Here is a 12888-nt window from a genome sequence, read left to right on the forward strand (position 1 = left end):
ACCCACCATCGTACATTTCAAATCCTCCGTTGTATACGGTATACGACGTAAAACGTTCTCCACCTGTAGCATTGGAGGTGGCGATCGGTTCTTCGTTCTTGATGAGTGGCGGTGTTCCGTTGCTCGTGTTTTGCTCCTGTATCCCATCGATATACTTCTCAGCGGCCCGTGTCTAATGTGATTGTCTCGTTAATGCCAAACTCGTGTGGCCGTTGCTTGGAAGGTATTGAAATGATCTGGGATCCCCACTGCTTTGCATGGGGTCTGCTTTTTGGGGTCTCCACTGGGTGCATCTGCCTCATCCTTATTTCACCCCAAGATCTCCAAAGCTGTTACAAGTCAGCAGACAGGGATTGTGTTCTAACTAAATGCTGTCTTTTTTTTTTTTTGCCCGCAGATTGGCAGTGATCGGATTTCCCCTTCGAAGCTATGTCCACCCCAGACCCTCCTATGGGGGGCACCCCCCGCCCTGTCCCCTCTCCCGGGCCGGGACCTTCCCCTGGTTCTATGCTTGGTCCCAGCCCAGGGCCTTCACCAGGATCTGCGCACAGCATGATGGGACCGAGCCCTGGACCACCCATCCCTCCACAGGGACCATCTGGTTACCCACCTGAAAGCATGCACCAGATGCACAAGGTTAGTATTCTAGTTAGGAGGACTGCAGCAATGTGACGTTGTACTGGGCACAAGCTTGGCTTCCACATTTAACCCTTGGGCTATAAAGTTTGCTTTTGTGTACGGAACTTGCTTTTTGTCTCGTTCAGACATTCTCTGAAGGTGGGGAACCAAGATGCCCAGACAGCCTCGCTGTACCACACAGCGTCTCTAAATGCTTTTCATGTGTTTGCTTTTGTCAGCCGATGGATTCCATGCACGACAAAGCTATGTCTGAAGACTCTCGTTACAATCAGATGAAGGGGATGGGTATGAGACCTGGGGGCCACTCTGGAATGGGGCCACCACCAAGCCCCATGGACCAACACTCACAAGGTAAGAAGAGTTCTTCACGTAGCTTGAAATGGGAAGGTGTACGTCTTGTAGTGAATGAGGTGTAAATCGTACGTACTCTGTATATAAGGAGGCAGCTGTGGGCCGGTGTGATATTTTACTGAACCTGCAATTTGTGGCTCTCGGGTGATAAGGTCTCTCATCCGATCTTCCAGGTTACCCATCGCCTCTCGGAAGCTCTGAGCACGTGCCGAGCCCTGTCCCCTCGAATGGCCCTCCGTCTGGACCCCCGCTTCCTTCTGGATCAGGACCGGTGAACATGGAGAATTCTGACCCCCAGCAGCAGCAGCCGCAGCAGCAGCCGGCAAATCGCACTCCTACACCCTTCAATCAGAATCAGCTGCATCAGTTACGGGCGCAGATCATGGCCTACAAGATGCTGGCCCGAGGTCAGCCCTTACCCGATCACCTTCAGATGGCTGTGCAGGGCAAGAGACCCATGCCGGGCATGCAGCAGCAGATGCCAACGCTACCTCCACCCGCAGCTTCTGGGGCTGGAACAGTGCCCACCCCAGGGCAAGGACCCGGGCCCGCACCACCCAATTACAACCGACCTCATGGTACGTGTAGCTTACTGCTTCTGCCAGTGACCGTTGTATAAAGCACGATAAAACAATTACCCACCTGCCTAAAATGAATGAAAGACACGCGTACGCTTCATTGGGATTTTGGTGACATCATCTATGTTTTGGTTTAACGTGTAAATCTCCTCTTTAGGTATGGCCGGGCCTGCCATGCCTCCTCCGGGGCCGTCTGGCGCTCCTCCTGGTATGCCTGGTCATCCTCCTGGTGCTCCTGCTAAACCCTGGCCTGAAGGTAAGGGGCATCGTTTACAGTGCTGTGAAAAAGTATTTGCCCCCTTCCTCATATCTTCTCTTCCTGCATATTTAATTGTTTCGGATCATCCCAACTAATTTTAGTTTTAGACAAAAATAACCCAAATAAACTCAAAATGCAGTTTTTAAATAATCATTTTAAATCATTTTTAATGTATACCAGGAGACAAGCTATCCATCCCCGGCCCTTTACGGGGGAAAAAAAGTAATTGTCCCCTTAGTTACTAAATAAAAAAATTAGCCAAATGTAATTGATGATTGGGTTCAATGTGATTAGACAGTCGGGTACAATTACTGCCGGCCCTGCTGAACCTAAACATCAATTAAATAGCAAAGTGAAGTCGGTAAAAGGTCTCAAAAAGCAGCTCGTGGTGCCGCGGTCTAAAGAAATTCAGTAAAAGAGGAGAAACGCAGTCGTTGACTTCTATCGCTCTGGAAAGGAACGCGAAGCCGCTTCTAAGGCTCTGGGACTCCAGCAACCCGCGATGAGAGCCGCTTTCTACATACGGAGAAAACTTGGAACTTCCCAGGAGCGGCCGACCTTCCGGAATTCCTCCAAAATACACATCGACGACCCGTCCAGGGGGCTACAAAACAACCCAAGACTAACGCGTAAAGAACTGCAGGACTCGCACGCCTCTGTTCATCATTCCACAAAACCAAGGCGCTGTGCAGAAATGGCACGACTCGAAAGAAAACAAAAGGTTTCGGAGGCCGAGTCAAAGTCCTGACTTGAATCTGATTGAGATGCTGGGGTCTGACCGTAAAACGGCAGTTCATGCGCGGAAATCTCCAATGTGGCTGAATTAAAACAATTCTACCAAGAAGAGCGGCCAGAATCCCTCCGCAGAGATGTAAAAGACTCATTGCCGGTTATCTCACATGTTTGCAGTTGTTGCTGCAAAGGGGGGGCACAACCCGTTATTAGGTTTAGGGGGCAATTACTTTTTCACGTGGGTGTTTTGTGTTAACTCTTTTAAATATTACTATTATCGACTCCAGCGAGACTATGAAGTTGCTTTTGAGTTCTGTGTCTTATCTTTTGTGTATCTATTTTAAGTGCCCATGGCCAACGCTGCGGCTCCAGCCACCGCACCCCAGAAGCTGATTCCTCCGCAGCCTACGGGTCGGCCCTCTCCTGCTCCGCCTGCCGTGCCCCCCGCCGCGTCTCCGGTCATGCCGCCCCAGACGCAGTCCCCCGGCCAGCCAGCACAGCCTCCTCCAATGGTCCAGTTCCACTCCAAGGCCAACCGAATAACCCCCATTCAGAAACCTCGTGGACTGGATCCCGTGGAGGTGCTGCAGGAACGGGAATACAGGTGAGATCCTCTTCACGACCAGACGTGGCATGGTATAGCAAAGCCGGTCGCCTGCTTTTCGTGTTTTACTCTGTGTGCTATACAGACCCTTCCGTTTTCTCTTTTCAGGCTCCAGGCAAGAATTGCACATCGGATCCAGGAACTGGAGAACCTGCCGGGGTCTCTGGCTGGAGATCTGAGGACCAAAGCCACGATAGAGCTAAAAGCGCTGAGGCTTCTTAACTTCCAGAGACAAGTGAGTGCCCCCCCCCCTTCCCCCCTTTTTCGGAAACGGCTGAAAGTTATCTGTTTAGCTCTGAGCTGCCGTAATGGTCGGCACTCAAAATCTTCTGGTTCTAAGCATTGGTATGACTGAGAGTTTAATCTCCTTTGCATGGTCGTTCCGCAGCTGAGACAGGAGGTGGTGGTCTGCATGAGACGAGACACCTCTCTGGAGACTGCGCTGAACGCCAAGGCCTACAAGCGCAGCAAGCGGCAGTCCTTGAGAGAGGCGCGGATCACGGAGAAACTGGAGAAGCAGCAGAAAGTGGAGCAAGAACGCAAGAGACGCCAGAAGCACCAGGTGAGCTGCCGGGGAGAACCGAAAGCTGCTGAAGTGGGTGTGGGGGACCTATAGTCCTAGTGGAGCTTTTATAGAATCATATAAGCCAAAAGTTGCTTCTACCACTGTCTTTGGAAACAATCATCCTGTACCAAACTTCTCCCTGAAAGAAAAACGGCCACCTACACGCATTTACGCTAACCCTCCTTCCCTTCCGCTGTCTTTCAGGAATATCTAAACAGCATTCTCCAGCACGCCAAGGATTTCAAGGAATTCCACCGTTCGGTCACTGGAAAGATCCAGAAACTGACAAAGGCCGTGGCCACGTACCACGCCAACACAGAACGGGAACAGAAGAAAGAGAATGAGAGGATTGAGAAGGAGAGAATGCGCAGGCTCATGGTCAGTCCACGCAAGACAATCGGTGACTCCGTTAACTTGTATCTAACCTTCTTACTTGAGGAAAAAAACTCCTGAAACATGTCATTTCCCGAATTATGGGGTTTATAACTCTTTTGTATCCGTTTTATTCTGTCGTCGTGAGACGTTCTCATTTTTTCCCCCCTTTCTTCTTCGTTCCTTCTTTAGGCGGAAGATGAGGAAGGCTACAGGAAGCTCATCGACCAAAAGAAAGACAAGCGTCTGGCGTACCTCTTGCAGCAGACGGACGAGTACGTAGCCAACCTGACCGAGCTGGTTAGGCAACACAAAGCCGTTCAGGCTCTGAAGGAGAAGAAGAGACGAAAAAAGAAAAAGGTGAGGGTGATTAACACTGAGGAACTTCACAGTGAAGCTCTGTCACTGCTTAAAGGTCAAACCACAAGAATATGCCACTGTTACTAAAAACAAATTGCAAGCCACCCCTATGTACAATGTAATTCTAGAATATCCAGCTCTAATTTACAATTTATTATAAGTGCGTTATTTTTATTTTAGTTGCCAGACAATGCCGACGGGCAGCAGCCTTCACTCGGACCGGACGGAGAGGTGAGCTTTAGCTGGCGGTTGTTGTCCGTCCTAAGGGTGCATGGAGCTTCTTAAGATTGACGCTGACTTCCGATCCGCTTCTTTGTCCTCAGCCTTTGGATGAGACCAGTCAGATGAGCGATCTTCCGGTGAAGGTCATCCACGTGGAGAGTGGGAAGATTCTTACAGGTGCTGATGCGCCAAAGGCTGGGCAGCTAGAAACCTGGCTGGAGGTCAACCCTGGGTAAGCGTCCGCAGTCACTTCGCCCGTACCTTCTCCCTTCGTAGAGCTTTTACCAAACGCGTCGTGTGTCGGCAACATTAAAATAAGTATCTTTTTACTCCTTAGCTGAAATTTCTGGGATTGACCTTTTTATACCGTGTTCATCTATTAAGGCGTTTGTCTTATTTAAAATGTTGGCAAAACGTGTGAGAGCTGTGATATTAACCGCATGAGTTCGTAGACTAACGTTTTGTCTCCTAATAGGTATGAAGTAGCTCCGAGATCCGACAGCGAGGAGAGTGAATCGGATGAGGAAGAGGAGGTGAGTCCCTCTGACCTTCAGTCATGTTAAATAGAGCCTGCACCCAAGGCTGATGGCCAATTCATCTCGGTGGGCAAATTAACCAGGGTGTGCGTTACAGGGATAAGTAATGGCTCTTGAATACTCTTGTATGCTCTGAGAAGCAATGCTATGGCAATATATAGCCCCTGGCTTTTTTTTTCTTCACACATTCTGTATAGTTTTTGCAGTGAGATGATGATGATGATATCTCTTTAAACAATGTATTATGCGCGGTCTTCTCCGCCGTTCCTGCTGGAGCTCTCTCTGTCCATAAGATATTGCGAGTTGACTTCTCTCTTGCCTTCGTAATGAGTAGTGAAGTAAGAGTCAAAACCAAAGCTTTCCTGGCAATTCTTCCAAAGTTCGGTGATTTTAACCTGTTGTCCCATTTTTGACCCCAGACAGACCTCTTCCAGCAAGTATCTTTACCCTTCTGTCTTCTGAACCAGGAAGAAGAAGAAGAGCAGCCGCAGGTTGCTAATCTCCCCGCGGTGGAGGAGAAGAAGATTCCCGACCCAGACAGCGATGAGGTCTCTGAAGTGTATGCTCGGGAAATTATTGAGTAAGTATAGCGGGCTCATAATATTTTATTCTCTTGTGCGCTACACACACACTGCTTATTATTTGCGTAAATTATCCATTTTAATGACCTTTGGGGTGTATCACCCAGGCTCTTCTAGTTCAAACGCAAATGGGCAGCTACATTGGGAAGTTGGCACCATACAAAAAGCTGGTTGTGTTTTAATGGCAAACCGTATGATGTGTATGCAATGGTGAAGGCTCTGGCTGCGCATGACTCCGTCCTTTTCTGTCTAGAAATGCCCGGCAGGATGTAGATGATGAATATAGCATATCGCAGGCAGCGGCCAGAGGTCTCCAGTCGTACTACGCCGTGGCGCATGCCGTGAGCGAGAAGGTTGAGAAGCAGTCCTCCTTGCTGGTGAATGGTATTCTGAAGCATTACCAGGTGGGGTTTTTTTTATCTTGTTTTTTTACCGGTCCCGGTGTGGCCCCTGCTGCTGCGTGTCTGTTATACGTCTTGCGTCCTAATCTTACCTCTCTGTTTTTTCTCGGGGGCTCAGATTCAAGGCTTGGAATGGTTGGTGTCTCTTTACAATAACAACCTGAACGGCATCCTGGCAGACGAAATGGGTCTAGGAAAGACCATTCAGACCATTGCTCTGATCACATACCTCATGGAGCACAAGCGGATCAACGGGCCTTTCCTCATCATTGTGCCGCTCTCGTGAGTTACCGTGCCGTATACGCCCAGGGGGTGGTATGGTTATGTTGCCGTATGTACCGAGAGCTTAAAGAAACAGATTTCTTAATTCTGCATCCACCCTTTAGTTATTGGATGGATTTCATTTAAATTTGGATTTCGTTCAGAGGCTTATTTATCCTCCCGCTAATCTGAGCAAAGAAGAATTTAATTGCTTTCCTTGGGGAATATGAGTTACCCGTGCATACGCGAGTCTTATATTTCATCGTTAAGCGAGTGTTATAGATTGACATGGTTTGTATGATATGTTTCCCTCGCAGGACTCTTTCCAACTGGGTTTATGAGTTCGATAAATGGGGGCCATCGGTGGTGAAAGTTTCTTACAAGGTAAAGTGCTGATATGTGGTCTGTGGACTTTGGTTTTGACGCCCTTAGACTTCTTGGAGTTCCCTTTTGGTTTTTGCGTCGTATATAAACACGAAGTCTAAACCGTACCTGGCCTATCATGCTTTTGCTACATATGGACCGTTGTTCCTTGCAGGGCTCTCCAGCGGCCCGTCGAGCCTTCGTGCCCCAGCTCCGCAGTGGAAAGTTCAACGTGCTGCTCACTACGTATGAATACATTATTAAGGACAAGCATATCCTCGCCAAGGTAAAGTAACGTTTCCTCGTGAGACTCCGTTCTCCCTGGAATTATTTTATGTCAAAAGGGTTGTTTTACCTTCTATGCTGATAACTAAATGCAACATGAGACCCATCATTCCCAGAACCGATAAATGCGCAGTTCAGGGACACTTTACGTGATCCAAAAGCAGGCACGGAGTGATTAAGATGAAGCTTCTCTATTGTATGTTGTTCTATGTAATTACATCTTTGGAGGAAGGAGCGAACTGACCGATCTGTTTGGTTAACTTGCTACATAGAATATGTAATGTCTTGGCTAAGAGGCAGCGCGTTTTTAAAGTGGAAGCCCCATTGAAACTTTTCAAACTCCCCTCATGTGCCAATAAACTTCTATTATCTGCCGACCTGGAGGCTGTTATCAGTCATTTTATATTTCGGATAACTTTCCCACACTGAGCTGATGCTTTCTGGCAATGCTAATGGAGCCTGTTCCTCCATAGACTTGTATTAGTCAGCGGCAGGCTTTGGGTGATCATGACTGAGCCGTTCAGGCAGTAGTATATTGCACTAAGATAACAGAGTGTGAACTCGTACATACAAATATACGGCTGCCTGAAAACATGCAACAACTAGAACTGTTTAAGAAAACAAAGCAGAACGATATTTTTTTTTTTAAAAAAACATCTCAAAAGATTTCATCTGGTGCTGCTCTATCCCTTTCCTTTACAGATCCGGTGGAAATACATGATCGTAGATGAAGGCCATCGTATGAAGAACCATCACTGCAAGCTCACGCAAGTCCTAAACACCCACTACGTGGCTCCCCGACGGCTGCTTCTGACGGGGACCCCGCTGCAGAACAAGCTGCCCGAGCTGTGGGCCCTGCTCAACTTTCTGCTTCCGACGATCTTCAAGAGCTGCAGCACTTTCGAGCAGTGGTTCAACGCCCCCTTCGCGATGACCGGAGAGAAGGTACATGGGCTGAAAACATCTCTGCTAAAAGGGTGAAGATGTTGAGAATGATTACTAAGGCGGTCGATCTGATAAAAGGTCTGCTATAAATCTGAGCCGGGTCTCTCCCGTATACAAAAGTGACTTTGTGGGTTTGCTCTTTCAGGTGGATCTGAATGAAGAAGAAACTATTCTGATCATTCGACGTCTCCATAAGGTCCTGCGCCCTTTCCTCCTACGAAGGCTTAAAAAGGAGGTGGAGGCTCAGCTGCCGGAGAAGGTAACGTTTAGTGAATGGCTGAGGCTTCTTACGGTTCAAGGCATCTAATATCTTAAAGAATACGGTACGATGTGTCTGTGAGCGCCAACCTTTCCTCTCCTTGGTTCCGCAGGTGGAATATGTCATTAAATGCGACATGTCGTCGTTACAGAGAGTCTTGTACCGACACATGCAAGCCAAGGGGGTCCTCCTTACAGACGGCTCAGAGAAGGATAAAAAGGTCTTTTACTTTTTTTTTTTTTTTTTTTTAAATGTGGCAGGTTTTTATGGAAAGGGCAACCTGGTGTAAAGGAATGTACAAGCTAAACAAAAAAGGAATGATTTATCGAAGTGCATGAATGCAAAGAAAAATAATGACTTTGTTTTGATGACAATCTCTATTTGAGTTGATAAGCGGCTTTTAAACTTGACATTCAGGCTTTGACCTCGGATTGGGAAGTGCTGTTGCCTTCTCTGTCTCAGAGGGCACCTTGATCCAAGTACGGTGGGGAGTTAAAGGGTAGTGGATGTGCTGTTAATTCTTCCGTCATTTATTCCCACAGGGTAAAGGTGGAACGAAGACCCTTATGAACACTATCATGCAGCTGAGGAAAATCTGCAACCATCCATACATGTTCCAGCACATAGAGGTGAGTGGGGTTATAAAGCCTGGCGGTGACCCCTTAGTGTACAAATATCTAGGTTTAGAAGGTCAAACCCGCGTGTGTAGGCATGCTAAAGCCCCATGGTCTGTGCAAACAAATGGCATTTTGTTCTCAACGATCATAGTTAACAAGTATGATCAAAACGTATGTAATCCTCCGAAAACGCTTTATTCGCAGGAGTATACGATCCGTACGCCGAGCCTTTGTTTTGGGTTTAAACACCCTATTCTGTACGGTCCGCTTCGCATTGGTTACCTCCGTTCCCCTACAGCCCGGAACGCTTTGACGTCTCTGCATTTCTATTTTTGCCCCTTTGTTTGTTTTTTTATATCAGTTTGGTTCTTGTGCCCAGCTGGGTTGGCCGACAGTTTGTGTTTTTTCTTTAATGCCGTCGACTAGTGATCCGATTTGCTGCCTGGCACGGAAAATGTCTTGCGCTCGGGGAAGTTTTCCCATTTAAATGGATAATTGCAGCGTTTATCTGTCCAGATATCTCTTTTCTGTGGGTTTTCGGTTATTGAATGACCCGTTTTGTTTTCCAGGAGTCTTTCTCTGAACACTTGGGACACAGTGGAGGCATCGTACAAGGGTGAGAATAAATATATATATTTTTTTATCCTGACCTGTTTCCGATGTACGTTTTCCCTTTTGTCCGCATATCGTAAGATTGAAAAGTTTGGAAGTCGTAAGAACCAGTAAAACTTTTGTTACTTTTTATGTACAAAGTTGTAGCTACTATGTAGCATTTGGTATGTGAGCCCTATCCTCATTAATTTCCAAGCTTTTGGTTGTGTTTCCGGACCGCTCTTTGTATTTATCCAAGGTCCTAGAAAAAGTCATGAATGGCTTCTAACAACCATTTGGCCCAACTAGTGTGCTTTTTGCCCCATGATGACTCACGAGCCTTTCTGGCTTTTTCCTATGATGTTACACAGGCTGGATCTCTACCGCGCGTCGGGAAAATTTGAACTTCTCGACCGGATCCTTCCCAAGTTACGAGCCACCAACCACAAGGTCCTGCTCTTCTGCCAGATGACCACTCTCATGACCATAATGGAAGATTATTTTGCTTATCGTGGATTTAAATACCTCAGGTTGGATGGTAAGTGAGCGGCTCGAACGCGGTCTGTATTTACGGTAACTTCGGGCAGGATTCCACGGTGTTGTGCGGAGTTCATCAGTTCCTATGCAGTACTCCATAGTGAAAAGTCTTTAGGCTTGATCAAATATACCCTGCCATTCGGGTTAAGTGGCTTCATCTTTACCGACGTTTCACGTTTTCCATAATCTTCTGCAGGGACCACAAAAGCAGAGGACCGTGGGATGCTCCTGAAGACGTTCAACGAGCCTGCGTCGGAGTATTTTATCTTCCTCCTCAGCACCCGCGCCGGTGGTTTGGGCCTTAACTTGCAATCTGCGGATACCGTCGTCATATTCGATAGCGACTGGAACCCGCACCAGGTATTCCAGAGCTCACACCAACGCCTTTTCACTCGGCATACCCAAATCTCGCTCTATAATCTCCTTTTCAGGGAAAACCGACAAAATATACGTTTTAATAAAAATAAACGTAAGGCTTATCGCGATTGTTCGCGAGTTTTGGATATTGGTGGCTAAGTTTAGAGGTCTTCTAATTGGGTTTTGTCTCGTTTTTGTTTGTTCCTCGCAGGATCTTCAGGCTCAGGACCGCGCTCACCGCATCGGGCAGCAGAACGAGGTGCGCGTGCTGCGCCTGTGCACGGTGAACAGCGTGGAGGAGAAGATCCTGGCGGCGGCCAAGTACAAACTGAACGTGGACCAGAAGGTCATTCAGGCAGGGATGTTTGACCAGAAGTCCTCCAGCCACGAGAGAAAGGCGTTCCTGCAGGCGATTCTTGAGCACGAGGAGCAGGACGAGGTGGGCGGCTTACGTCATGCTAATGGGGACCACCTGGCTATGGTTTGTACCGAGCGCAGAAGCGTGGGGTGAATGGGAGCCACTGCCGGTGGTGAGAGTATCTCAATGGAGACAAAGGGGGGTTTATTCACTAAATTGGGAGTTGCCGCTGCCGTTAAGACTTTTCGTTATGAAGAGCCAACTTGCGCATGTTTGGCCAGCCCTGCGCGATGCTTAGCTGGTAACGTTCCCTTTTCCTGCTGCAGGAGGAAGACGAGGTGCCGGACGATGAAACCGTGAACCAGATGATCGCCAGAAACGAAGAAGAGTTTGATCTGTTCATGGTGAGTGCAATCCCACATCACACACACACTCATTCTCTGTCCTGGGGAGTTCGCGGGAAGGATGTGATTTTAGTGAAGGGACCGTGAACCTGCCTTAGACACACAGAGGTATTCGAGATTTCCTATCCTGGATCGGGTTTCGGAGGAATATATCGATAGATAGAGTCAAACAATGGCTTTGTAGCATTTCTCTTTTCATGTGAGCCCTTCGGAACGATCTCCACCTCTTCTGCTTCACTCTAAGGTACGCTCCAGCCCTGTTTATTTTTGAAACGCCTTTTGCGTTTCACAAAAATCCGATAAGTGAAGCACTCCCTAAAAAGCATATAAATACAGATTCCGGAGCAGAAGAATTGTCGCGCACCCAGCAGAATAGACCCCACTTAGTGTGAGTAACGGTAGTTAACACTATTCTACAAGCATGCATACGACTGGCTGCTTCCACTCGCCCCGTTTCCTTTCTATAGCGGGTGTAAATCCATATACTGGAAACCCTAAACCTAAACAAAACTTTTAAAGCCGTCTGTTATTTGTTAGGGTTTACTTGAAAACAGTGTTTTTAACGATTAGGCGCACCGGTAAAAAAAAAAATTATTAAAAATGTTATTCTCTACAGCGTATGGACTTGGACAGACGGAGAGAGGAGGCACGGAACCCAAAACGCAAGCCCCGGTTGATGGAAGAGGATGAGCTGCCCTCCTGGATCATTAAAGATGACGCGGAGGTCGAGCGCTTAACCTGTGAAGAGGAAGAGGAGAAGATGTTTGGACGCGGGTCCCGAAGTCGCAAGGAGGTGGATTACAGCGACTCCCTCACGGAAAAACAGTGGCTCAAGGTATATACCCATTAGTCACTATAGATAGATATATAGATATATATATATGTTTTTTACTGCCCAGCGCCGGAGCTGCTATCGTACGTTCTGGACTTTGCTTTTTTTAAAGTCTGGGTTCCTTGCTTAAGCTGGCCAAAAGATGTGTTTTTGGTTTTTGTTTTCCCCCCCCCCCCCCCCCCCAGTGGAAGTATTCAGTTTGGAAGACCTCGGCGGTCTCCTCTGCTGTAAATTTGTATAGAGTACAAATGAGGGGCTTCTCGGGTCTTGGGTGCGTTAAATATGTTGACCACTAAAGATTATATTTTCTAGAACCAATATAGTAATTTTGAGCGACGTCTTAAAAAAACAAAAACTTGATGTTGAGTTAATGCTCGCCGCCAGGCCATCGAAGAAGGAACGTTAGAAGAGATCGAAGAGGAAGTCCGTCAGAAGAAAACGACTCGCAAAAGGAAGAGGGATGTGGACCCGAGCGTGGGAACCCCGACCACAAGTTCCCGTAACAGGGAACGGGACGACGAAGGCAAAAAACAGAAGAAGAGAGGGCGTCCCCCGGCCGAAAAGCTGTCCCCCAACCCTCCAAACCTGACCAAGAAGATGAAGAAGATCGTGGATGCTGTTATCAAGTACAAAGACAGGTGAGGGGTCCTGCCTCGTGGGTGAGGGGTGTATTTTTGGGATATTTCAGACTGATTGGCCTGTAGGAATAACACTTTTCCCGTCATCAGTACCTCCGGCCGCCAGCTTAGCGAGGTTTTCATCCAGCTGCCGTCTCGGAAAGAGCTTCCGGAGTACTACGAGTTGATCCGTAAGCCGGTGGACTTCCGGAAGATCAAGGCAAGTAGAAAGGCGGTCCCTGGAACCTCGGCCCCTCGCCCG

The 12888-nt window shown here is 47.8% G+C and overlaps 1 protein-coding gene across 1 annotated transcript in view; it reads left to right on the top strand.

Moving 5' to 3' along the window:
- Window positions 1–429: 429 nt before the first annotated feature.
- LOC149277932 (SWI/SNF-related matrix-associated actin-dependent regulator of chromatin subfamily A member 4-like) overlaps window positions 430–12888 on the top strand; it is a 14031-nt gene continuing 1572 nt past the window's right edge. Inside the window, exons 1-29 of the mRNA XM_089502589.1 lie at window positions 430–636; window positions 858–990; window positions 1164–1568; window positions 1726–1824; window positions 2905–3163; window positions 3272–3398; window positions 3552–3725; window positions 3933–4106; window positions 4293–4460; window positions 4641–4691; window positions 4784–4914; window positions 5158–5215; window positions 5686–5798; window positions 6053–6203; window positions 6319–6482; window positions 6779–6845; window positions 7000–7110; window positions 7812–8054; window positions 8200–8313; window positions 8426–8533; window positions 8856–8942; window positions 9500–9546; window positions 9893–10059; window positions 10255–10418; window positions 10627–10854; window positions 11100–11177; window positions 11794–12012; window positions 12394–12647; window positions 12738–12846. Coding sequence (XP_089358715.1) covers window positions 430–636; window positions 858–990; window positions 1164–1568; window positions 1726–1824; window positions 2905–3163; window positions 3272–3398; window positions 3552–3725; window positions 3933–4106; window positions 4293–4460; window positions 4641–4691; window positions 4784–4914; window positions 5158–5215; window positions 5686–5798; window positions 6053–6203; window positions 6319–6482; window positions 6779–6845; window positions 7000–7110; window positions 7812–8054; window positions 8200–8313; window positions 8426–8533; window positions 8856–8942; window positions 9500–9546; window positions 9893–10059; window positions 10255–10418; window positions 10627–10854; window positions 11100–11177; window positions 11794–12012; window positions 12394–12647; window positions 12738–12846 — 4410 coding nt within the window. The remainder of the gene's footprint in view (window positions 637–857; window positions 991–1163; window positions 1569–1725; window positions 1825–2904; window positions 3164–3271; window positions 3399–3551; window positions 3726–3932; window positions 4107–4292; window positions 4461–4640; window positions 4692–4783; window positions 4915–5157; window positions 5216–5685; window positions 5799–6052; window positions 6204–6318; window positions 6483–6778; window positions 6846–6999; window positions 7111–7811; window positions 8055–8199; window positions 8314–8425; window positions 8534–8855; window positions 8943–9499; window positions 9547–9892; window positions 10060–10254; window positions 10419–10626; window positions 10855–11099; window positions 11178–11793; window positions 12013–12393; window positions 12648–12737; window positions 12847–12888) is intronic.

Source organism: Sceloporus occidentalis, unplaced genomic scaffold (assembly GCF_023333645.1).
Source record: "Sceloporus occidentalis isolate IW3139 unplaced genomic scaffold, rSceOcc1.0.p SCAF_205, whole genome shotgun sequence".
NCBI lineage: Eukaryota > Metazoa > Chordata > Lepidosauria > Squamata > Phrynosomatidae > Sceloporus > Sceloporus occidentalis.